Source organism: Heptranchias perlo, chromosome 8, assembly GCF_035084215.1.
Source record: "Heptranchias perlo isolate sHepPer1 chromosome 8, sHepPer1.hap1, whole genome shotgun sequence".
Lineage (NCBI taxonomy): Eukaryota > Metazoa > Chordata > Chondrichthyes > Hexanchiformes > Hexanchidae > Heptranchias > Heptranchias perlo.
Window position 1 is genome coordinate 22,564,555 of NC_090332.1, and position 27,337 is coordinate 22,591,891.

At 43.4% G+C, this 27,337-nt stretch overlaps 1 protein-coding gene across 2 annotated transcripts in view; it reads left to right on the plus strand.

Annotated features, from left to right (window-relative positions):
• Window positions 1-27,337, plus strand: part of prkcea (protein kinase C, epsilon a) — a 481,020-nt gene that overhangs the window by 384,396 nt on the left and 69,287 nt on the right. For both annotated transcript variants that reach the window (XM_067988786.1, XM_067988787.1), the window contains one exon: window positions 1,969-2,123. In XM_067988786.1, the coding sequence (XP_067844887.1) occupies window positions 1,969-2,123 (155 nt within the window). The remainder of the gene's footprint in view (window positions 1-1,968; window positions 2,124-27,337) is intronic.

Consider the following 27,337-nt stretch of genomic DNA (forward strand, 5'->3'; position numbering starts at 1 on the left):
CACACCTAACAGGATGAAAATTCACTGTTTAGTCCCCTCTAGTAATATAGTTGTAGGCCAATGTATCTCCTAGTCTGAAAACACACATATAGCAATGCTGGGTGAATGTTGGAAAGTGTCTGAATGGTAATGGTGCTTGATTTATGGCAGCCTATATAATGCACTTATAGAATTTCAGCCTGCCAGCTAGCCTGGAACAAACTACTTTCCAGGTTTGGCAAGCCAAAAACCTAGGAATATGGCCAGCTTGCTGCTAATATTGATGTGTTGAGCCCTTCATCTCTGTTTTCTTGCTGCACCCTTTGTAGTCTGCTCCATTTCTTCTGAGTGATGAGCTCTGTGTATTTGATTTGTAATATGGTTTCTCGATGCCCTGCAACTTTCATGCTTATAAATGGGTGAGCAGTACGCCCGCCTGTTTCGGGTGGGATGCTGCTTAAATATCCAGATTGGGTTCCTACGGCAGTTGTAGGACAACATTTGCAATATTCAGGTACAAATGAGCAGAGCATGTGCAGCCAGCCCGTGCTTGACACCCCTCCCCCCGCCCAGGCCCAAACTGCCAGGCAGCTCAGCGTGGGAGCCAGCTGCTTTCCCATCCTCCCACAACTGACAAGCTACAGCGGGGTGCCCGCTTGGCACACGCAGCTCGCTGGCAGCATTGAAATGAGGCCCGAGCTCGAAAATAGCTCAGGCTGGTTTCAAGGGGGGAAGTGCGGCTGCACCACAAACTTTGCGCCTGTTTCAGGCAGAAGTGTAAAATTGCCCCCGCTGACTCCAGTCGAGCCACTCTGACTGCTAAGAAAATTGATATTTTTACTAAAACATCAAATAAACTTCTGCTGAATCTATTGTTATATTTTATAAAATAGGGAAGGACTTTGAGCAAAAAATACTCTCCCTAGACATACCTTCCCTTTAAGTAATAATGAATGATTGCAAGTATTGGCGAATTGGGAACAAGTCTCAGGAATATCACTAGAACAAAGGGAGGAATTAGAAGATGTTTTTCTCGCCCAGTCATTCAAAGATTTTATCACAAGCGACCATTGAAACAGATGCCCAGATTCTCCGGTATGGGAATTTAGTCACAAATGAATAAAGACAAGTGCAAATCTCATCTGAAAGGGTATATTTTGACTTTGTGCGATAGTGTGAAACGAGTGATAGTGAATCGGCAGCTAGTTGTGCATCTTTTCCGACTCTTATTTCCATTGCTGCCTTGGTCCATGCGATAGTGTATGCATGTGAGTATGCATACAAGAGACATTACATGCGTGAGAGAAAGTGCACACAAAGTGTGCATGCGAGAATGCACATGAGAAAGAATACTAGTGACAGAATGTGTGCATGAAAGAATGAGTATGCGCTTGAGAGAGTGCATGTGCAGGAGAGTGCATGAGAGTTTGCATGCATGAAAGTATGAATTTTGAGCAGATTTCCCAAGTTCACTATTTGTAGCAAAATCGTAAATATGTTTAGAGGAAATTTTCTCCCAATGTGTTTGAGAGAGAGAGACTAGGGCAAGAAAAACTAAAGTAGCACTGCTTGGGATCAGCTATTTCTTTCTAGTTCTTTGTTTTGTATGAAATTTTGAATGAACTTCACAATAAAAAGACCGGTCAGAATATTACCGATAGCTTTTGGTAGAGTGACATTAGGTGGAAATCTGTCGCGATTTGTGTGATTTCCTAATGCAGCCCAATAAACTGTCAAAACTTTTAGATTGTAAGTCAGTGGGACTAAAAAGATTAAAGAATCAAAGCTACTTGGTATAGTGGTTCTTTCAGACATGCTTTTGAAATGTATTTTTCCTTTGTCAACAGCTAATTGCTTTTTCAACTGATCAGCTTTTGCTGACATCATGAAACTCCTTCTCTACAAATGTTTAGTTGTTTACTCACAACAACAGTCACTTGTAAGGCTTTAAGAAAGTTAACTGAAAAAGCTCTTTCTTCCTTCATTTAGGACCGCCTTTTTTTCGTCATGGAATACGTAAATGGAGGCGATTTAATGTTTCAGATCCAACGTTCCCGCAAGTTTGATGAAGCTCGATCAAGGTTTTATGCAGCAGAGGTCACCTCGGCACTCATGTTCCTTCACCAAAATGGCGTCATCTACAGGTACTTGCTGAAAAAGAACAGCTGGGGTTCATGGCTGGTTTGGCCAGAATGCTTTCATATCTTAGCAACTAGTTTGGGTCAAAGCATACTGCCTCAGTTCTCGTGCATGTTGAGACATGGGTCTATGTTGTATTTTTTTTTTGTTTGTCATTCAGAATGTTTGCGTTTGAATAGCACCAGAAGCTGCAATCAGATGCGATGCCAGACTTGTATTATGGTGCACTTAGAGCTTTTACAAAATGCTTGGCACAGCCTGACCTTCTGCTAACCTGCCAGCGGAGTGACACAATCTCTATACTTTCTCCCTCAGCCCACTGCAAACTTCTAAAAGGCCTTTCATTTCCATCCCCCACCGCCCCCCCCACTTCCAAAAAAGAAACGTTCTGCCATTTCCTTTGTTTATTTGTGCTGTCCTCTTGTTGACTGAATAGGGACAACAGTCACAGAGTCCTTGTTTCTTCCCTCTGTTTCTCAGTATTTGAGGGCAAACTGTGAGTCACTCGCAGGAAGTGGCTGCTAGTGCAGTGTAAAGAAAAGGATCTGCCAGTCACATTATTGAGCCAAGAGCCCATGTTTTACCACCAGGATAAGCAGAACTCACAATCCAAACAACTATGGTTCTTCAAGGATTTTCTTTTTAAATCAATGTAAAACTGCATCTGCACAAAACGAATTGTACCTACCCTATCCCAAAGATCAAAAATTGTTCTTAAAGGGAAAGGAGAGTTTAGGCAAAATATTTTCTGCTCAAACTACTTGTCCAATGTCTGTCGAGGAAAGACACAAAAATCTTTTTACTGTTACTAAAATTATTTGGCTTCACGGAGACCAATCATTTCAGGTTTCTGTCCCCCAGAGCCATTCCGATCATGTCAGCAATGGGAAGGAATTACCTGCATCCCAGATCGGCTCCATTCAGTTCAATAAGGACCACAACTTTGCTCTGGCCTGGGATCAACGCCAGAGCTGCCTGACCCCAGGAAATAGATTACCAGCCAAATATGCCCATTTTGTCAGAGCATGATTAGCTGAATACAAGCTAGCAGTCACCTTTCACATTGCTGCATTGTACAGACCTACTCCTGACTATGGGTGGGGGAGGATTGGGGTGGGGGGGGGGGTATGAAATCCATGACCAAAAACTTATCTGAGTTTCACACACAGTGTAAACACAGCAAATTCAGAACATTGAGAGCCAACTCATAACACTGAACCATTTCAGACAGAAGTAATTCACTTGTATTCCTGGCACTGTCAGTGCTATATGAGTGGAGACTTGTCTGTCCTTACCCTTTTCATAGTATTACAAAAATGCTGTATCACGTGCATATAGAAATATAACATTATGTTTGTGCTCCACTAGTTTTCTTTAGAACTGCTGATAAAGAAATTAAAATTCCTGTTCCTGTTTTCAAATCCCTCCAAGATGTTACTCCATCCTAACCCTGAAATTTCTTCCAGTTCAACATTCTAGTACGCACTCTCCGTTCTTCCAACTCTGGTCTATTAGCAGTTCTCTCCTTTCCACTCCATGATCGGTGGTAGAGCCTCAGCAATCATGCCCTTCACTCTGGAACTCCCTAATCTCCCTATATCCTTCTGCCTTGCTACCTCGCCCCACTTTCATAAATTTCCTGTGACCACATCTTTGGTCATTTCCCATAATTTCTCTCCCTCTTCCTGGGCAGCGTCGTCCAATCTCCAATCAAAAGCCTTGGAACATTTATACATGAAAGATACTACACAAGTGAAGTAATTAACATAAGTATGTACTGAACAAGAAAAGATTGCCCTAACTTGTTTAATCTCGTAGTACAATCAGAATAACTCTCCATTTAGATCTATGTGGTGTGGGTGCACATGCACATATAGCTGCATGATACGTGCTGAAGTATATAAAACTCACCAAATAATTACTGATTTGGCTGATTTGAGTCTGGTTGCAAAAACCTAGTGCTCCAAAGCAGCTGCACCTTGGCCTTTACAATCAAGCTTTAGCTTCTATTTTTGTAAACCTCTTGTTTTCAGGTGTTTGTGTGTCGATTGAAGTGAAAGTTGAGAGGCCAATATTTTTTTGACTTGTGTCCAATGCAAATAGGTTTGTGAATATGATGGATTCATAACCATGACATTTAACAAGAAGTTTCCATCTCCTTTGTGAGGGAAAAATTCCTCCATGCGCTAGCTGGTTTTACAACTTTGCTACAGATGAAGCACAGAAGAAATCTCCCGCAAATGTTGACTAGATTAAACCTAGAACTCAAACCTGGAAAGACCCCCTTCCTCTCCACTAGTCCACTATGAAGCTCATTTCCATTCCAGAGAAAACAGTCATTTCTTTAGCAAATGTGTTCTGAGTCTGACAGTCCTGTTCGGTTAAGGTTTGGTAAACAGTATGTTGACCTTCTGACTTACTCAGTTAATCGGTTGTTATAATTAATGTCAATCCATCATGTATTAGAAAAGGATAGTCGGTCATTCCATCATAAACAGGCTGGCCATGGACACTACCAGAGGCAGTTTTGTGCTGTTGACTTATATCCACCAAGAACTGAGTTGAGACTGCCCAAAGCCAGTCAACATAAAGGGAAATGGCAAGGCCTTTGACTGCAACTCAGCTATTTTTTCTGGAGTCTACTCCACATGTCCATTATTCTGTGAGAAAAAAGGTGTAACCTTGCTTGAGGCTTGTGAATTTTGTGCATGTTCATTGCCCATGTCAAATAGCTTGTTTACTTAAACCCCATCTATTTATCCCATGTCTCCCCTCATTCTTTTCTCCAGTGAAAATAAGTTTAGTCGCTTGAGCCATTCTTCATAACTTAATCCTCTAAGGCCTGGAATCATCTTGGTCATTATTCTCTCAAGTTTTTCTAATGTGTCAATATTCTCTTTGAGGTTGGGTGACCAAAGCTGCGTGCTATACTCCAAAACTATCCTCACCATTGATCTGTATAGTGTCAGTATGATTTGTTTTGACTTGTAGTTCAATCACTACCAGAAGCTCTGCAGTACCTGATTTGCCTTTTGTGATAACTGTTTCACACAAATGCTTTCAGAGTATGATCACTCCCAAATTCAGCCTCTGCCAGTGGATCTGTTGCCTTACTGGATTCCGTCCAAGACCGTGGGCACTGCATGGATTTTTTTTTTCACTTTCACTTTCAAACTCCCAACTGCCTAGCCATTTGTCTTCCATTCACCACAATACTTCCTCAACCATCGATCTGCTCAACCGCTCCCTCACCTCCACCCTTGATGCCCTTGTCCCCAGCAAAACCCTTACTCTGTCCCATCTTAGTTGTTGCCCCTGGTATGGCTCCCATCTTTGCTTCATCAAGTACAAGGGGTGCAGACTTGAACATTTCTGGTGTGCAACTGGTTTAACCTCCATCGCCAGATCTGGCTGAACCACACCAAGCACTATCCTCTGCCAAAACCATTCACTATTCAAAGATCATCCTGGAGAGCAAAAATAATCCACGCTTCTTTTCGGCACTACCAACATCTCCTTAAACTCCTGCCCCCTCCACCATCACTCCAATAACAAGTTCATGGACTTCTTTGTCACTAAGATAGAGACCATTCAATCAGCTGCCTCTGCTGCTTTGCCCCTTCCACTTGCCCACCAAGCCTAATGTCCCTCTCGGGCTCTTCTTTAGAGTAACGCTGAACTCGCATCTTTCTCTAGTTTTTCTCCTATCTCTCCTCATGCCTTCTCCAAGCTCATCTTGTCCATGAGACCCGTCTTCTGCTCTCTTGACCCCATTCCCACTAAACTGCTGACCACCCAACTTTCCTTCCTGGCGGCCATGCTAGCTAACATTGTAAATGATGTTCTCTACTCAGGTACTGTCCACCTCCCTCAAAGCACCCACCCTCGACCCCTCTGTCCTTGCAAACTACCCACCCATCTCCAGCCCCCTAACCTCTCTTAAGTCCTTGAAAATGTCACCGCCCCAATCCATGCCCAACTTCTCTGCAGTTCCTTGTTTGAATCTTTCCAATCAGGTTTCCGCCCTGCAATAGCACCAAAATGGCCCTAACCAAAGTCACAAATTACATTCTCTGTGTCCGTAACCATAGTGCATTATCATTGCTTGTCCTCCTCAACTTCTCTACAAGCATTGACATGGTCGACCCCACCATTGTTCTCCAATGCCTCTACTTCACAGTCCAGCTTAGTGGGACCACCCTCTCTTGGCTCTATTCTTACCTAACCAATCATAGTCAGAGCATCTCCAGCAATGCCGTCTCTTCTTCTTTGGCCATTATTTTTCTGATTATGCCTCTGTGAAACAACTTGGGATGTTTTTCTCTATGTTAAAGGTGCTATATAAGTACAAGTTGTTGTTTTGATTTTTTTTCCCTATTCTACCATTTTAATTAAATTTTGTTATTTAATTACTTTATAAAAATTAGTTTGATTTTGTAATTTTACCCTTGACACCCCTTAAAGGTGGGCACTCAGTGTTTTCTGGTGGGGTTTGCCTAATCCCACAGACCCAATGGCCTATCAAAACTAGGACCCTCTTGTATTATGCTTATGGCCACACTGCTCTGGATATACTTGATTCCATCTGAGCTCAAAAGCTAAGCAGATTCAGGTCTAGTTAGTACTTGGAGACTGCCTGGGAATACCAGATGTAACAGACTTTTCCTGTCAGCAGAGGGTGATTCCATTTTTGCACATTTATGCCTATTTGCAGTGCTCTGGTCCAGTGCTGAATATGAGCTTTCTCCATTTCATTCAAAAATATTGTGAGCAGCATGGGTCTCAGAACAGGAACACCCCTTCAATTACTGAAATGTTGATTGATGGTTCACATAATGCTCCTGTCTGCAGGATGCTTCATTGTTCCGCATTCTGATTTTATTCTTCTGCAAACCCTGGAAACTTTCTGCTGAATGGGCACCATTATAGACAGCCCCAACTTGACACTCACTCAAAGGCCCTTGTGCTAACAGCTATCTGTAAAACCCTATTGTTTAATGATATTCTAAACAATGCAATTAAAAACAAACGTGTTGATGGAAAAGACCTTTTAAAAGAAAGGTTTATTTAATTTTATTTAAATGCCTTGCTAAACAGAGCAATCTCCTAATCGGCCAAAAAGAGGTTCTGTCAACAACACGTCAAGATGTTTTTGATCAGGATTATCAGGAGAATCTGCTTGATTATATATCCCTAACACTGTTACTTCACACCAGTGAAAGTAAAAGTATTCCATGCACACATTCTTCTCTGGCTCTACACATATCTTATGACTAAAACCCAAAGATATTGTGGAAGTGGTTCCACAGTTTGACCGAATTTATACTGCAGGGCAATTCAGTGATACAGGAGCAACTGTGCACACACATGTAAGATTTGTGCCTATTCCGTCACTCAGATGTCGGGGGAAGGTTTGAATCGACCAGCAATGTCAAGATCATATCGTTGCCACGTACATGTGAGCTCACCCCATGGCCATAGTATGGTATCGGACCTGACAGCAAACAGTGTTGATGCCAGCCATTTACCTTGCTGACAGTGGTGCTTTGCATCTGGAGGTGAAGAAAAAAAGTAATGCAGAGAGGATATAATTTGTTTTGTGAAGCTGAATATTACTCTGTTTACTGATGATGAAGGAACAGCAATAGCCCAATAGACCCTGAAGCTTCATCATACTGGAAATCTCCAACATTAGGTAGATTATTTTTGATGATAGGTAAATCAACACAAGAGGCCTTGGTCTCATGATAAACACTAGATAGATAAAGAGGGAGATTAGAAGAAACTTTACATGCAGAGTAATCGGTGGTCAATATTCAGTTGATGACAGCATTCACAAAGGTATTAGATAATTACTTAATCAAGAGGAATATAAATGGGTCTGAGGAGGAGGCTGGAAAATGGGATTAGTTTGAGGAGAAAGCAGAAATATGAGATTAGTTTGGGGAAAAGGCAGGAAAATTATACTGTACCAAATCAGCCCCATAGCCTTCTATCTTCCCGATAGTGCTATCACGCATATTAATAAGTATGTGTAAATGAAATGTTACAATTTCAAACTTTCAAAATTGTTTCTGACCATCTTTTTTTTACCTAAGCATATAAAGGGATGCATTATGGATAGAATATTCCAGTGGTAATGGAATATTGTTGGGATTTTGATTGTGATAAAGGGGAAACTGAGTAACAAAGTAGGTTGCTGGGATTTTGGTTTGACTCCACCTCAGACTGATGGAATGAAAGTCTTTTCTTGCTGCCAGTTGTACAGATCCTACGTAAGATGAAGTTCTACTATCCCCTGGAAATACTGAGATTTAACTGAGTGAACTCAAGAACCTAGAGACGCCGCTCAGATATACCTCTCAGTTCCTCTGAAGTGATGGCCAGGTTCTATGAAGAATACTGTTCCTCCCTCAATCAAAGCACACCTTTAGTGTCACAGGCATTAGTCTAGAGACAACTACTATCTTTCCACAGGATAGCCTTGCACACATTGTCTGAGGTAACAGTCAAACCAATTTTGACCTGATCGAGTCAGTCTGCAGGCCATTCCATAAACAAGGGCGAGCTGTCCTCTTAATATCAAAGTCTACCCCAGACAGGCAGATGTATGTTATATTACATTGAGGTCCTCAAGTCAAAACAAAGAAGATTCTTAACAATAGCAGCAATTGTAGCTTCCATTTTAATAATATCAGTACCCTGGTCTTACTAGAGTTTCACAGTTTCACATGAAACCGAATAATCTAGAATATCAGCTTGGCATAGTGGTAGCACTCTCACCTCTGAATCAGAAGGTCATTGGATCAAGCTGCAATCCAGAGCCTTGAGCACATAATCTGACGCTTCACTGCAGTACTGAGGGAGTGCTACAACAACGAAAGTGCCTTCTCTTGGATGAGGCGTTAAACTGAAGCTCCATCTCCTGAACAGGAGGACATAAATGACACCATGGCACCATTTCAAGAAGTGCGGGGAGTTCACCGCGGGTTGTGGCCAACATTTATCTGTCAATGAACACTACCTCATTGCTATTTGTGGGACCTTGCTATGTGAAGATTGACAGCCCGGTTTGCCTACCTAATAACAGTGACCACACTTCAAAAGTAATTCATTGGCTGTGAAGCATTTTGGGACTTCATGAGGACTTGAAAATCACTACAAAAATGCAATTTTTTTCTGTCTTTTATAATTCAAAATAGGCAGGAACCACATTTGTATCACTTAAGTAGATTGATGTAAGTTTAATGTTCACCACATATTGCGTGACACAGGCTAATACAATAAATTCAGCATTAAAAAGAAAATAAACAGATGGTTTGAAGAGCATCTGACACTGTTTATTGTAACACTGATACCTGTTTCAGTACTTATAATGAAATATGCAAATATATTGATTTGCACAGGGTACACATCAAAAAGAAACGTTCTGAGATAAGGAACACTGAGGAAAACCAGTTTAGTCCATGTGCAGGTGCAACACACACTGGTTTGTCAGTTAGCCAGTCTGAATTTCAATGTTTCAAAATTATTAGATCATACAGAAGCATGAACTGAGAAAAGTTTATTTGGCTCATCAAGTCCACATTTTCCACTGACCGTGTACCCTATCGTGGACTCCATCCCACACGTTTAATCTCCTGAGAGAAAGTTCTCGATAAATATCCACTAATGCACAAAGGCTTTCAAGCAAACCTGTAGAGTGCTGATCGATCCCCACTTCTCCATTATTCAGCCCTGTATTGATCTGGAATCTATGGCAAGACTTTGGTTTGTTGACCCTGATAATACCACAATTCTTACCTTGCCCAGCTACCTTATAAGGGCGTGTGTGGTCCTATTAGCTGTGCTGTTGACAAAAGTGCTAATCTGTCAAAAAAATACAGAAAGTTAAAAAAAAATTATAAAGTATTTTAAGAATTAATTTCAAACTCAAGAGTGCTCTTGCTTCGATGGACAGAGTGGACTGCAGCTTTACATTCCACTTGTTGGACCCATATTCACATGGTATAATTTCAAGGCCTTAAATACTTTAATTAAATATGGAATGTCCAGCCCACCGTCCACAATAGAAGTCCATTTTCCCATCAGTTAACTTAAGAGGTGAGGGAGAAGCAATCTGAAAAGAGCAGATTACATTGTGATTAATAATCCAAAAAGACTTAAACATTTTTCCAGGCTCATTCTGGTGCCATGAGAAGTTTGGGCTCCTTTTAGGTCAATGGAGCTTTGAGCTTTGAATAGTTCAAATAGCCAACCCAGGAAAGAAATACATTGGGAAAATGAGAAAAAGAAAACATCAATGGTTTACTAAAAATAAACTTCAGTAGGTATTCTGAAAGTTTCTCACTACAACACATTCTAACTTAAGGAAAGAAAAAACTTGCATTTAGAGAGCACCTTTCTTAACCTTGTCCCAAAGTGCTTTATAGCCAATGATGTACTTTTGAAGTGTTGTCACTGTTGTGATGTCGGAAACTTAAGCTTACATCAGCCTTTATTTCTATCACGTTACAATGTATTTTTTAAAATGATTTTTTATTGATTTTTCTGCATGGGGAAGGGGGCAGGTATTTAGTGAGACTAACTTTTCTAGTTTCCGTTTGTTGTTTTTCCTCCTGCCTGATGCAAGAGCAGCCCTGAAACTAAATGGTTTGAAAAATCCTTCCTGCAACTGACACAGGCACTGTAAATCAAATTTAGATATTATGATACATATAACCCTGCAGCATTTTACAACCAGCATTAATTTGCCCTTTAGGTGGAATTTGCCTTATTTTGCTTGGATGATTCTGCCTTTGATCTTTAAGCTTCTTTAATATCTTATCACAGGGATTTATGTCTTGTTAGTAAAAAGTTCTGTACTCAGAAAGGTAGAGGAGAAAAGCACACACTATTTGTCACTGCTTCATGTAGAATGTTAGTAGAAATCTTTGCTTTTCATCTCATCTCATTTAACTTTATTTGACCTTTTCCCAGTGCTTATAATGCTGATGTGTAACAGGGAGAAAAATTTGGTTGAAAAACTCAACAGTAAACTGTGTTGTTGTTCTTCTTCACTTGTTCTCACAAGCATGTTACGGCTTGCAGAGAGATCAGTTAAGAAAATGTAATACAGAACGTATTGTGCTGTGAACAAAATCTAAATGACAATTACAGCAAAAGCTTTCTTTTGTTGCTGCTCTCCATAACTTCATACTACTTCCACTGTTAAACTCTAAAACCAATTTAGATGCAATTTAGACATCCATACGAACTGTTCGTGTCTAATATGAATACATCCATGTTTTGGGGGCACTTTCTCTATGCTCACATTCATGGATGAAAATCAGCATGGTCTCCTCCTTTTCACCCCTTCCTGTTCCCAGTGCCATTCCAACGTTCTGTGATTGCTGTAAGTGATTGAACACTTTTGTATACCATGGGAGGGTTTTCTCGCAAGATCAGAAAATCCTACCACAGTGTGCAGCAGCACCAGGAGAAGGACGCAAGAAGTTATGAGTGACACTTTGAAGGAGGTGGGGGGGGAAGAAGCTGGGATTACCAATAGGTAGGGGGCAGGAGGAGAGTGCCAGCATTATATGAGGTGGAAGGAGAGTGACATTATTATTCAAGGGCGGTGGCGGAGGGAGAGTGCCAGCATTAACTGAGGGGATCAAGGAGAATGCCAGCGTTAACTGAGGGGGAAGGAGAGTGCCAGCATTAACTGAGGGGGATGGAGAGTGCCAGCATTAACTGAGGCTGAAGGAGAGTGCCAGCGTTAACTGAGGGGGAAGGAGAGTGCCAGTATTAACTGAGGGGGAAGGAGAGTGCCAGCGTTAACTGAGAGGGATGGAGAGTGCCAGCATTAACTGAGGCTGAAGGAGAGTGCCAGCGTTAACTGAGGGGGAAGGAGAGTGCCAGCATTTACTGAGGCTGATGGAGAGTGCCAGTATTAACTGAAGCTGAAGGAGAGTGCCAGCATTAACTGAGGGTGAAGGAGAGTGCCAGTATTAACTGAGGGGGAAGGAGAGTGCCAGCGTTAACTGTGGCTGAAGGAGAGTGCCAGCATTAACTGAGGGGATCAAGGAGAGTGCCAGCATTAACTGAGGCTGAAGGAGAGTGCCAGTATTAACTGAGGCTGAAGGAGAGTGCCAGTATTAACTGAAGCTGAAGGAGAGTGCCAGCATTAACTGAGGGGATCAAGGAGAATGCCAGCGTTAACTGAGGGGGAAGGAGAGTGCCAGCATTAACTGAGGGGGAAGGAGAGTGCCAGCATTAACTGAGGCTGAAGGAGAGTGCCAGCATTAACTGAGGGGGATGGAGAGTGCCAGCATTAACTGAGGCTGAAGGAGAGTGCCAGTATTAACTGAGGGGGAAGGAGAGTGCCAGTATTAACTGAGGGGGAAGGAGAGTGCCAGTATTAACTGAGGGGGAAGGAGAGTGCCAGCGTTAACTGTGGCTGAAGGAGAGTGCCAGCATTAACTGAGGGGGATGGAGAGTGCCAGCATTAACTGAGGCTGAAGGAGAGTGCCAGTATTAACTGAAGCTGAAGGAGAGTGCCAGCATTAACTGAGAGGGATGGAGAGTGCCAGCATTAACTGAGGGGGAAGGAGAGTGCCAGTTTTAACTGAGGGGGAAGGAGAGTGCCAGCATTAACTGAGGCTGAAGGAGAGTGCCAGCATTAACTGAGGGGGAAGGAGAGTGCCAGCATTAAATGAGGGGGAAGGAGAGTGCCAGCATTAACTGAGGTTGAAGGAGAGTGCCAGTATTAACTGAGGGAAAGGAGAGTGCCAGCATTAACTGAGGTTGAAGGAGAGTGCCAGTATTAACTGAAGCTGAAGGAGAGTGCCAGCATTAACTGAGAGGGAAGGAGAGTGCCGGTATTAACTGAGGGGGATGGAGAGTGCCAGCGTTAACTGTGGCTGAAGGAGAGTGCCAGCATTAACTGAAGGGGAAGGAGAGTGCTAGAATTAACTGAGAGAGATGGAGAGTGCCAGCATTAACTGAGAGGGATGGAGCATGCCAGCATTAACTGAGAGCGATGGAGAGTGCCAGCATTAACTGAGAGGGATGGAGAGTGCCAGCATTAACTGAGAGGGATGGAGAGTGCCAGCGTTAACTGAGAGGGATGGAGAGTGCCAGCATTAACTGAGGCTGAAGGAGAGTGCCAGTATTAACTGAGGGGGAAGGAGAGTGCCAGTATTAACTGAGGGGGAAGGAGAGTGCCAGTATTAACTGAGGGGGAAGGAGAGTGCCAGCGTTAACTGTGTCTGAAGGAGAGTGCCAGCGTTAACTGAGGGGGAAGGAGAGTGCCAGCATTTACTGAGGCTGAAGGAGAGTGCCAGTATTAACTGAAGCTGAAGGAGAGTGCCAGTATTAACTGAGGGGGAAGGAGAGTGCCAGTATTAACTGAGGGGGAAGGAGAGTGCCAGTATTAACTGAGGGGGAAGGAGAGTGCCAGCGTTAACTGTGTCTGAAGGAGAGTGCCAGCGTTAACTGAGGGGGAAGGAGAGTGCCAGCATTTACTGAGGCTGAAGGAGAGTGCCAGTATTAACTGAAGCTGAAGGAGAGTGCCAGCATTAACTGAGAGGGATGGAGAGTGCCAGCATTAACTGAGAGGGATGGAGAGTGCCAGTATTAACTGAGGCTGAAGGAGAGTGCCAGCGTTAACTGTGGCTGAAGGAGAGTGCCAGCATTAACTGAGGCTGAAGGAGAGTGCCAGTATTAACTGAGGGGGAAGGAGAGTGCCAGCGTTAACTGAGAGGGATGGAGAGTGCCAGTATTAACTGAGGGGGAAGGAGAGTGCCAGCATTAACTGAGGCTGAAGGAGAGTGCCAGTATTAACTGAGGGGGAAGGAGAGTGCCAGCATTAACTGAGAGGGATGGAGAGTGCCAGTATTAACTGAGGGGGAAGGAGAGTGCCAGCATTAACTGAGGCTGAAGGAGAGTGCCAGTATTAACTGAGGGGGAAGGAGAGTGCCAGCGTTAACTGTGGCTGAAGGAGAGTGCCAGCATTAACTGAGGCTGAAGGAGAGTGCCAGTATTAACTGAGGCTGAAGGAGAGTGCCAGTATTAACTGAGGCTGAAGGAGAGTGCCAGCATTAACTGAGAGGGATGGAGAGTGCCCGCATTAACTGAGAGCGATGGAGAGTGCCAGCATTAACTGAGAGGGATGGAGAGTGCCAGCATTAACTGAGAGGGATGGAGAGTGCCAGCATTAACTGAAGGGGAAGGAGAGTGCCAGCATTAACTGAGAGCGATGGAGAGTGCCAGCATTAACTGAGAGGGATGGAGAGTGCCAGTATTAACTGAGAGCGATGGAGAGTGCCAGCATTAACTGAAGGGGAAGGAGAGTGCTAGAATTAACTGAGAGAGATGGAGAGTGCCAGCATTAACTGAGAGGGATGGAGCATGCCAGCATTAACTGAGAGCGATGGAGAGTGCCAGCATTAACTGAGAGGGATGGAGCATGCCAGCATTAACTGAGAGCGATGGAGAGTGCCAGCATTAACTGAGGGGGAAGGAGAGTGCCAGCATTAACTGAGGGGGAAGGAGAGTTCCAGCATTAACTGAGAGGGATGGTGAGTGCCAGCATTAACTGAGAGGGATGGAGCGTGCCAGCATTAACTGAGGGGGAAGGAGAGCGCCAGCATTAACTGAGGGGAAGGAGTGTGCCAGCATTAACTGAGGGGGAAGGAGAGCGCCAGCATTAACTGAGGGGAAGGAGTGTGCCAGCATTAACTGAGGGGGAAGGAGAGCGCCAGCATTAACTGAGGGGAAGGAGTGTGCTAGCGTTAACTGAGGGGGAAGGAGAGCGCCAGCATTAACTGAGGGGAAGGAGTGTGCCAGCGTTAACTGAGGGGGAAGGAGTGTGCCAGTATTATCCAAGGAGTTGGGGGGACGGGATGAGAGTGCCAGCATTAACTAAGGGGTGAAAGGAGGGAGCGACTACTAACTAAAGTGGGCAGGGAGAAGGGAGGAAGGAGAGTGCCATTATTAACTGGTGGGGAGTGGAGGAGAGTGTTCTAGTATTAACTGAGGGATTACTTCTCCCATGCACATTAATCCCTAGACTGTGATAAATGTGAGACTGCATCACTCTCAAAATAGATCATTCAACATTATTATTTTTCCACAATGTACAACAATAACTGCTTGCACTATATAGTAACTTTAGTGCAGAAAAACATCCCAAGGTGATAAATGGAGGAGGAACATGAGCAGAGGCTATGCATTTATGGGAGAGTTAGGAGCGATGACCAATAGCTTGGTGTAAAAGATGGGTTTTGAAAAGGTTTGTAAACGCAAGGAGGAGGAGGGTAAAGAGGTAGAAAGAACCGAGACTCCAGGATGGTATGTTGCCTCCCTGGTGCAAGGGTCAGGGATGTCTCGGAGCGGCTGCAGGACATTCTGGAGGGGGAGGGTGAACAGCCAGTTGTCGTGGTACATATAGGCACCAACGATATAGGTAAAAAACAGGATGAGGTCCTACAAGCTGAATTTAGGGAGTTAGGAGTTAAACTAAAGAGTAGGACCTCAAAGGTAGTAATCTCAGGATTGCTACCAGTGCCACGGGCTAGTCAGAGTAGGAATGACAGGATAGCTAGGATGAATACGTGGCTTGAGAAATGGTGCAAGAGGGAGGGATTCAAATTCCTGGGCCATTGGAACCGGTTCTGGGGGAGTTGGGACCAGTACAAATTGGATGGTCTGCATCTGGGCAGGACTGGAACCAATGTCCTAGGGGGATTGTTTGCTAGTGCTGTTGGGGAGGGTTTAAACTAATGTGGCAGGGGGATGGGAACCGATGCAGGAAGTCAGTGGGAAGTAAAGTGGTGACAGAAACAAAAGGCAGTAAGGGAGAGTGTACAGAACATGACCGGACAGATGGTCTGAGAAGGCAGGGCAAAAACCAAGGGAAGTCTAGAATAAACTGCATTTATTTCAATGCAAGAAGTCTGATGGGCAAGGCAAATGAACTCAGGGCATGGATGGGTACATGGGACTGGGATGTTATAGCTATTACTGAAACATGGCTAAGGGAGGGGCAGGACTGGCAGCTCAATGTTCCAGGGTACAGATGCTATAGGAAAGATAGAGCAGGAGGTAAGAGAGGAGGAGGAGTTGCGTTCTTGATTAGGGAGAACATCACGGCAGTAGTGAGAGGGGATATATCCGAGGGTTCGCCCACTGAGTCCATATGGGTAGAACTGAAAAATAAGAAGGGAGAGATCACTTTGATAGGATTGTACTACAGACCCCCAAATAGTCAATGGGAAATTGAGGAGCAAATATGTAAGGAGATTACAGACAGCTGCAAGAAAAGTAGGGTGGTAATAGTAGGGGACTTTAACTTTCCCAACATTGACTGGGACAGCCATAGCATTAGGGGCTTGGATGGAGAGAAATTTGTTGATTGTATTCAGGAGGAATTTCTCATTCAGTATGTGGATGGCCCGACTAGAGAGGGGGCAAAACTTGACCTCCTCTTGGGAAATAAGGAAGGGCAGGTGACAGAAGTGTTAGTGAGGGATCACTTTGGGACCAGTGATCATAATTCCATTAGTTTTAAGATAGCTATGGCGAATGATAGGTCTGGCCCAAAAGTTAAAATTCTAAATTGGGGAAAGGCCAATTTTGATGGTATTAGACAGGAACTTTCAGAAGTTGATTGGGAGAGTCTGTTGGCAGGCAAAGGGACGTCTGGTAAGTGGGAGGCTTTCAAAAGTGTGTTAACCAGGGTTCAGGGTAAGCACATTCCTTATAAAGTGAAGGGCAAGGCTGGTAGAAGTGGGGAACCTTGGATGACTTGGGAGATTGAGGCCCTAGTCAAAAAGAAGAAGGAGGCATATGACATGCATAGGCAGCTGGGATCAAGTGGATCCCTTGAAGAGTATAGAGATTGCCGGAGTAGAGTTAAGAGAGAAATCAGGAGGGCAAAAAGGGGACATGAGATTGCTTTGGCAGATAAGGCAAAGGCGAATCCAAAGAGCTTCTACAAATACATAAAGGGCAAAAGAGTAACTAGGGAGAAAGTAGGGCCTCTTAAGGATCAACAAGGTCATCTATGTGCAGAACCACAAGAGATGGTTGAGATCCTAAATGAATATTTCGCATCGGTATTTACGGTTGAGAAAGGCATGGATGTTAGGGAACTTGGGGATATAAATAGCGATGTCTTGAGGAGTGTACATATTACAGAGAGGGAGGTGCTGGAAGTCTTAACGCGCATCAAGGTAGATAAATCTCCTGGACCTGATGAAATGTATCCCAGGACGTTATGGGAGGTTAGGGAGGAAATTGCGGGTCCCCTAGCAGAGATATTTGAATCATCGACAGCTACAGGTGAGGTGCCTGAAGATTGGAGGGTAGCAAATGTTGTGCCTTTGTTTAAGAAGGGCGGCAGGGAAAAGCCTGGGAACTACAGACCGGTGAGCCTGACATCTGTAGTGGGTAAGTTGTTAGAGGGTATTCTGAGGGACAGGATCTACAGGCATTTGGAGAGGCAGGGACTGATTAGGAACAGTCAGCATGGTTTTGTGAGAGGAAAATCATGTCTCACGAATTTGATTGAGTTTTTTGAAGGGGTAACCAAGAAGATAGATGAGGGCTGTGCAGTAGACGTGGTCTACATGGACTTCAGCAAAGCCTTTGACAAGGTACCGCATGGTAGGTTGTTACATAAGGTTAAATCTCATGGGATCCAAGGTGAGGTAGCCAATTGGATACAAAATTGGCTTGACGACAGAAGACAGAGGGTGGCTGTAGAGGGTTGTTTTTCAAACTGGAGGCCTGTGTCCAGCGGTGTGCCTCAGGGATCGGTGCTGGGTCCGCTGTTATTTGTTATTTATATTAATGATATGGATGAGAATTTAGGAGGCGTAGTTAGTAAGTTTGCAGATGACACCAAGATTGGTGGCATTGTGGACAGTGAAGAAGGTTATCTAGGATTGCAACGGGATCTTGATAAATTGGGCCAGTGGGCCGATGAATGGCAGATGGAGTTTAATTTAGATAAATGTGAGGTGATGCATTTTGGTGGATCGAATCGGGCCAGGACCTACTCCGTTAATGCTAGGGCGTTGGGGAGAGTTATAGAACAAAGAGATCTCGGAGTACAGGTTCATAGCTCCTTGAAAGTGGAGTCACAGGTGGATAGGGTGGTGAAGAAGGCATTCGGCATGCTTGGTTTCATTGGTCAGAACATTGAATACAGGAGTTGGGATATCTTGTTGAAGTTGTACAGGACATTCGTAAGGCCACATTTGGAATACTGTGTACAGTTCTGGTCACCCTATTATAGAAAGGATATTATTAAACTAGAAAGAGTGCAGAAAAGATTTACTAGGATGCTACCGGGACTTGATGGTTTGACTTATAGGGAGAGGTTAGATAGACTGGGACTTTTTTCCCTGGAGTGTAGGAGGTTAAGGGGTGATCTTATAGAAGTCTATAAAATAATGAGGGGCATAGATAAGGTCGATAGTCAAAATCTTTTCCCAAAGGTAGGGGAGTCTATAACGAGGGGACATAGATTTAAGGTGAGAGGGGAGAGATACAAAAGGGTCCAGAGGGGCAATTTTTTCACTCAAAGGGTGGTGAGTGTCTGGAACGAGCTGCCAGAGGCAGTAGTAGAGGCGGGTACAATTTTGTCTTTTAAAAAGCATTTGGACAGTTACATGGGTAAGATGGGTATAGAGGGATATGGGCCAAGTGCAGGCAATTGGGACTAGCTTAGTGGTATAAACTGGGCGACATGGACATGTTGGGCCGAAGGGCCTGTTTCCATGTTGTAACTTCTATGAATTAGAGAGAACAGATCAGAGAGTGGAGCTAATACAGTGAAGGCTCTGTCACCATTAATGGAGAAAAAGGAGGAATGAGTGCACAGAAACTAGATTCAGAGGACCAGAGAGCAGGGAAGGTAACATAAGGCTAGAGAAAATTGCATGGGGTAAGATGAGGTGAAGCCTTGCAGGGATTTAAAGATGAAGAAAAGGAATTTAAATTCACTGTTCAGGGTTAGGAATCATTGTAGGTCAGTAACAACAAGGACTCAGTGCGAGATAGGATGTGGCCGGTGGAGTTTATGAAGGATGGTGGTTGGCAGACTGGCAGGGAGGGTGTTGAAAAAATTGAATATGGAGATGATGAAAGTGCCATAAGGATTTTGTCAGCGGTAAGGGTGAGGCAAGGACAGAACTGAGCACTGAGGATGTGAAAGTAAATGGTCTTCCTATTTGTTAAGGATATAGGGTTTGAAACTTAGCTCTGGGTCATATGGAATGCCATGTTTCAGTAGACATAATTGTTCCTAACTTTGTTTTCATTTTGTGCTTCAATATTCAAAATATCAGCTTGAGTGTTCCCCTGAGGGATGAAACAGCATCCTTTCTGGCGCTTTGCTTTGACTCCGGCCCAGACCAACCATTAAAAGGTTTTAATGCCTCATTTAATATTGAATTAGTCATCAGATTTGTTGTCAAATCCAGCATCCACATTCTTGCCAGTATATTAAATGGTCCTTTTTAAACTAAGGATGGCAGCTCAGGATCAAGAGGGGCTGGTGTTGCTACCTTTCCCAAGAAGCAGGCCTCTCTCTCCCTGCTAGCTTGACCACTGCAATGGGATTGAGTGAAGAAATATCAAATAAAGTAAACAACAACCAAAAAGTAGCCTACACGACCATGCCTGTTTCCCCAGCTGAGTCCTGTGCAGCTGCTAAGGTAAAGGAAAGTCACTGCACGAGAAGATCAGACAGTTATCTCAGGGCAGCACTGGACATTATCTTTTTCCTCACACATTCAAGTGTTAAGTCCATTTTGTCGCTCCACATGGGTGGACATCCTGATGCAAATTTGCTTTTTTTATTTTCAACATTTGAAATGCAAATTTCAAGATTTTGTAAATGTGACATTTTGCATTAAAATCTGAAGTACAAGGTCATTGGTTTACTTGAGATTTGAGTTTAGTGAGCACACAGTAGCTTCACAGGAGCAGCTGGACTTCCATATTTTACAATTTAAATAAAAAGCATGTGCTGCACCTATCCTGCCACTGTGCCTATTTGTGATACTGGTGGCCCACTTCTGCTTATGATGGCCTCCTACTCCTGTTTGCGATACTGTACTCACTGCTCCTGTTTGTGATGCTTTCTTCCCCACTCTTGTTTGTGAAACTGTCCCCACTTCTGTTACTAATACCATCCTCCCCACTCCTGTTTGTGATACTGCCCCCACTTCTGTTACTAATACCACTCTCCCCACTCCTGTTTGTGATACTGCCCTCCCTGCTCCTGCACCACCTACTCTTATCCTTCACTTCTGCTCTGCTGCTACCTGCTGTTGCTATTACAACAGTGAGCAAAGTGAGAGTAGAATGACTGAAATGAGTGTCCTTGTGCTGAAGAAATATGTGAAGCACTGCTGGTTTTCCAAAATGGCCTCACGACACATTGTAGTTGCTTTTGTCTGTATCACATTAGGAGGAAAAATACAAGAAAACCACTGTGTGAATGAATATTGCACAGAAAGGATTAATCAGTTTATTTAAGGGTTTCAAGTTCTTGTGTACTTCTTAATCTTGCCCAAAATATTTTGCTTAGCTCAAAGCTGTTTATGCAGTTTGTTTGATTAGATGGTGAAGTCACTTTGATTCTCTGATTCTGCATTCTGAATCCTTATATCTACCAGGATATATTCTGATTTCATAAAGATATAAAAGATGTATTTTGCTAGAAATGTGACCACTGATTAGAGAAAGCTGTTTCTCATAACCGTTGGCACTTGTGGTGTTTGTTTGCCCGTGTTTTAGGGGTATTAAAATGACAACTTACAAATGATGCAGACAGATTGTCGCAGTTCGACAAAGAAGTCTGACTGTGGACTCATTGAAATTGTTTTCTATGTTAATATTATGTGATGCTGCTTCCAAGGGTGGACATACTTGTAACTGAGTCATGAACAGAGGCACACTTTAAATATATAAAAATAAAACCTGATTCTGCTTAGGATTTTACTCCAACATAATTCGGTGTGTCTTCCCCTGTCACACTTTTCAATTAGTCTGATCTCAGAGCTTGGGTTTGAGGGATCCAGGCCAGTACAGAGTTTGAAAGTTCACATCATTTAATTTGCAACACAGATGTAAGAGTTCACAAAATCACAAGCTCGTTACTGATGAGGATGAATTTTCAGCTCATCTTAGTTCATCCACCCAGAAAGATCCTAAAGTCACTCTATTTCAGCATCCAATTATTTCTTGAACAATGGCAGGGTTTTTGCTTCCATTGCTCTTCTTAGAAATCTATTTCATACAATGATCGCTCTGTGTATAGACAAATTTTCTGACATCAGTCCTAAATTTATCTTTACCTAGTTTGACTCTATCTCCTCTTGTTCTACTTTTGCTATTTAACTTATAGTTTCCAGACTTATATATTCCAGACTTTCCTTTTTCATTCCCTTAACTATCTTATATACCTTCTCACATACCTCCTTTCCAAGCTGAAAACTCCAATGTTATCTAGTCTTTCCTCATAACTCAGACCTTTGACACTGAAGATTAGCCTCATGGCTCTTCATTGCACAGCCTCCAGTGCTTGAATGTCTCCCTTGTGTCTCAATGACCAGAACTGGACACAGGAGTATTCGAGATCTGTCTGACCAGAACACTGTACAATTTGATAACACCTTCTTGTGACTTATATTCTAGTATTTTGGCTATGTAGTTCAACATTCTGTTGGCATTGTTGATGTCTGCTCTGCATTGGTCGGACATCTTGATGGCGAGTCTTTCGATTTCATCCTTAGCTATTTCAACACCGTTCATGGAGTACATGTGTTGCTTATTTTTTCCTTCTATGTGCAGTGTTTTACATTTACATCTTTATTAAATTTCATCTTCCGTTTTTCTGTTTACTTAGTTATTCAGGAGAGCTTTTTGAGCCAGCATGTAGAAAGTCCTACAAGAGAGGGGGCGGTACTGGACCTAATTCTAGGGAATGTGGCCGGCCAAGTGGAAGAAGTGCTAGTAGGTGAGCACTTTGGTGAGAGTGACCATGAGATTTAAGGTGGTCATGGAAAAGGACAGGGAGGGGCCGGAAATAAAGGTTCTAAATTGGGGGAAGGCCAATTTTAATAGGATAAGGCAGGATCTGGCCAAAATGGACTGGGATCAGCTGCTTGTAGGAAAATCCGCATCGGAGCAATGGGAGTCTTTCAGAAGGGAGATTGAGACCATACAATGGCAACATGTTCCCGTAAAGGTCAAGGGTTGTTCCAAGAACTCCAGGGAACCTTGGATGTCAGGGGATATACGAGAATGGATTAGGAAAAAAAGGAGGGCTTTTGGCAGATACAAAAGGCTAAAGACGGAGGAAGCCCTAGAGGAGTACAAAAAGTGCAGGGGGATACTTAAAAAAGAAATGAGGAGATCAAGGAGGGGCCATGAAATAACACTGGCGAGCAAAATAAAGGAAAATCCTAAGATGTTTTATAAGTATATTAAGGGTAAGAGGATGACTAGGGAAAAAATAGGGCCCATTAGGGACAAAAATGGCAATCTGTGTGTGGAGCCGGCAGATGTAGGAGGGGTTCTAAATGAATTTTTTGCATCTGTTTTCACGATGGAGAAGGACGATGTAGACATAGAAATACGGCAGGGGGACTGTGATATACTCGAACATATTAACATCGAGCGGGAGGAGGTATTGGCGGTTTTAGCAGGCCTAAAAATGGATAAATCCCCAGGCCAGGACGAAATGTATCCCAGGCTACTGTGTGAGGCAAAGGAGGAGATTGCGGGGGCTCTGACACATATATTCAGAACCTCTCTGGCCACAGGGGATGTGCCAGAGGACTGGAGAACCGCTAATGTAATACCATTATTCAAGAAGGGGAGTAGGGAAAAACCGGGGAACTACAGGCCAGTGAGCCTAACATCAGTGGTAGGAAAATTATTGGAAAAAATTCTGAAGGACAAAATTAGTCTTCACTTGGAGAAGCAAGGATTAATCAGGGATAGTCAACATGGCTTTGTCAAGGGAAGATCATGTCTGACTAATTTGATTGAATTTTTTGAGAGGGTGACTAGGCGTGTGGATGAGGGTAACGCAGTGGATGTGGTATACATGGATTTCAGTAAGGCCTTCGATAAAGTCCCCCACAGGAGACTGGTCAAGAAGGTACGAGCCCATGGAATCCAGGGTGCCTTGGCACTTTGGATACAAAACTGGCTTAGTGGCAGAAGGCAGAGGGTGATGGTCGAAGGTTGTTTTTGTGACTGGAAGCCTGTGGCCAGTGGGGTACCACAGGGATCGGTGCTGGGGCCCTTGCTGTTTGTGGTCTACATTAATGACTTGGATATGAATGTAAAAGGTATGATCAGTAAGTTTGCTGATGAAACAAAAATTGGTAGGGTGGTAAATAGCGAGGAGGATAGCCTCAGTCTGCAGGACGATATAGATGGGTTGGTCAGATGGGCGGAACAGTGGCAAATGGAATTTAACCCGGAAAAGTGCGAGGTGATGCACTTTGGAGGGACTAACAAGGCAAGGGAATACACAATAAATGGGAGGACCCTAGGCAAGACAGAGGATCAGAGGGATCTTGGTGTGCAAGTTCACAGATCCCTGAAGGCGGCGGAACAGGTAGATAAGGTGGTAAAGAAGGCATATGGGATACTTGCCTTTATTAGCCGAGGCATAGAATATAAGAGCAAGGAGGTTATGATGGAGCTGTATAAAACACTGGTTAGGCCACAGCTGGAGTACTGTGTGCAGTTCTGGTCGCCACACTACAGGAAGGATGTGATCGCTTTGGAGAGGGTGCAGAGGAGATTCACCAGGATGTTACCAGGGCTGGAGCGCTTCAGCTATGAAGAGAGACTGGGAAGATTGGGTTTGTTTTCCTTGGAGCAGAGGAGGCTGAGGGGGGACATGATTGAGGTGTACAAAATTATGAGGGGCACAGATAGGATGGATACTAAGGAGCTTTTTCCCTTCGTTGAGGGTTCTATAACAAGGGGACATAGATTCAAGGTAAAAGGCGGGAGGTTTAGAGGGGATTTGAGAAAGAACTTTTTCACCCAGAGGGTGGTTGGAGTCTGGAACTCACTGCCTGAAAGGGTTGTAGAGGCAGGAACCCTCACAACATTCAAGAAGCATTTGGATGAGCACTTGAAATGCCATAGCATACAAGGCTACGGACCAAATGCTGGAATATGGGATTAGAGTAGACAGGGCTGATGGCCGGCGCGGACACGATGGGCCGAAGGGCCTCTATCCGTGCTGTATAACTCTATGACTCTATGATTATTTTATCCAGCTGGGCTGCCTCCTGCCATTCCACTGCTCCTCTCAGTTTCGTCTGCAAATGTGACCAGGTCATTTATGTGAATGAGAAACAGTAATGGTCCCAATGTTGAGCCCTGACCTACACCATTCAGTATCTTCCCCCCACCCTGACATAACATTTCTAACAAGTACTTGTTGCTTCCTACCTTTCAGCCAGTTTCCTATCCTTTCTCAAGGTTTACCATAAATCTCTAACGCTTTGAGTTTAACTAGTAACCTTTTGTGTGGAACTTTAGACGTCTAGTTATGAGATATTGTACAGCTTCCCAAAAGAAGACCTGGGTTATCACTTCCTCAAAGAAGTCAAGGAGGTTGATCAGGCAGGATCTTTCCTTTCTGAATCCATGTTGACTACTATCAAGGTTATTATTGTACATATACTATTCAACTTTACTTCTAATTATCAATTCCATTATTTTACATGGAATTGAAGTAAGACTAATGGATCTGTAGTTGCCTGTATCTGTTTTGTTCCCTGTTTTGAATATGGGCATCACGTTAGACTGTTTCCAATCTATTGGTACCTCACCAGTGTCCATTAATAATTGTCAGTGCATCACAGATCTCCTCCCTAGTCTCTTTCAGCTCTCTGAAATAAATACCATCTGTCCATGGGGATTTATTTGTTAGGAGCCCTGTATAGGACGTCCACCTCATTTATAGTAAAGGCATTAGAATCATAAAATCATAGAAAGGTTACAGCATGGAAGGAGGCCATTCGGCCCATCGAGTCCACACCGGCTCTATGCATGAGCAACTCAGCTAGTCCCACTCCCCCGCCCTATCCCCATAGACCTGCACGTTTTTTTTGTTTCAAGTACTTATCCAGTTCCCTTTTGAAGGCCATGATTGAATCTGCCTCCACCACTCCCTCGGGCAGCGCATTCCAGATCCTAACCACTCACGATGTAAAAAAGTTTTCCTCATTTGTCAGTCACCTTAAATCTATGCCCTGAGGTTCTTGATCCTTCTGCCAATGGGAACAGCTTCTCTCTATCTACTCTATCTAGACCCTTCATGATTTTGAATACCTCTATCAAATCTCCTCTCAAATTTCTCTGTTCCAAGGAGAACAATCCCAGCTTCTCCAGTCTATCCATGTAATTTAAGTCCCTCATCCCTGGAATCATTCTAGTAAATCACCTCTGCATCCCTTCTAAGGCCTTCACATCCTTCCTAAAGTGCAGTGCCCAGAACTGAACACAATACTCCAGTTGTGGCCGAACCAGTGTTTTATAAAGGTTCATCATGACTTCCATACTTTTGTACTCTATGCCTCTATTTATAAAGCCCAGGATCCCATATGCTTTTTTAACCGCTTTCTCAACCTGCCCTGGCACCTTCAACGATTTGTGCACATATAACCCCAGATCCCTCTGTTTCTCTACCCTTTTTAGAATTATGCCCTCTAGTTTATATTGCCCCTCCTCATTTTTCTTACCGAAATGCATCACTTCGCATTTTTCCATGTTAAACTTCATCTGCCAAGTGTCCATGCCACCAGCATGTCTATATTCTCTTGAAGTCTATCATTATCCTCCTCCCTGTTCACTCCCCTTCCAAATTTTGTGTCATCTGCAAATTTTGAAATTGTGCCCTGTGGTCCCAAGTCCAAGTCATTAATATATATCAATATAATTTTGCTTAGGTTATCTCTGTGTGGCGAAGGCATGTTGCTCATGTCTTCCCTGTGAATATTTGGAGGAAATAATTATTCAGAGTATTTGTTCATGCTCAGTTTCAAGCTAGTTTGCATCTTTTAGGATTTTCACCTCTTCTCTGACTGCCCTCTTTCTGTTGTAGTACTGAAAGAATTTTTCCTGTTGTGTTTAGGTTCCTCTTGCTCCTCCAAGTCTTGGCTCAGTGGTGTCACTCTTGCCTCAGAGTCAGATGGTTGTGGGTTCAAATCCTACTGCAGAGACTTAAGCACAAAATCTAGGCTGACAGTCCAGTGCAGTACTGATGGAGTGCTGCACTGTCAGAGTGGCCACTGTCTTTCGGATGAGACGTTAAACCGAGGCCCCGTCTGCCTTCTCAGGTGGATGTAAACGATCCCACGGCACTATTCAAAGAAGAGCAGAGGAGTTACCCCTGGCGTCTTGCCCAATATTTATCCCTCAACCAACATCACTAAAATAGATTACCTGGCCATTATCACATTGCTGTTTGTGGAGCATTGCTGTGTGTAAATTGACTGCCACGTTTCCTACATTACAATGGTGACTACACTTCAAAGTACTTCATTGGTTGTAAAGAGCTATTAGATGTCCTCAGGCCATGAAAGGTGCTATATAAATGCAATTCTTATTTTTTTTCTTTTTCCTCTAAGCACCGTTTTAGCGTGTTTCTGCATTTTCTTACATTCATCCCAGTGAATCCTTACTCCCTGCAGGATTTATAGAGGCCTTTGTGGCTCTTCATCAACTTTTAATTTGTTTAATAATTTCTGATCACATTTGCTTAGTAACAACTTGTTGGTTTTAGTAATATATTTATTCTGCGTTTTCAGCATTATACCTTCAAAGATATTCCACTTGTCCTCTATTGAAGTGTTACTGAGCAACCATCTCCAATTCATTTGCTTTAGTTGTTTGCTCATTTCTTTGAATGTAATCCTTTTAAGGTGATATATCTGATTCCTAGATCATGTTGAACTTGACCACTCTGTGGTCACTTTCACCCCAGGGATACTATGACTTCCATTTCTTGTACTTTGTCTGGGTCATTAATGAATACCAGGTCAAGTGGCTTCCTTGATGCATTTGGTCATGAAGCAATACACTTACCAATTCTCATTCTAAATCACTTGGTTTTTCCAAATTTTTATTTGGTTAATTCAAGTCTCCCATTACAATAACTTTCCTGTTCTCACATACCCTTTAT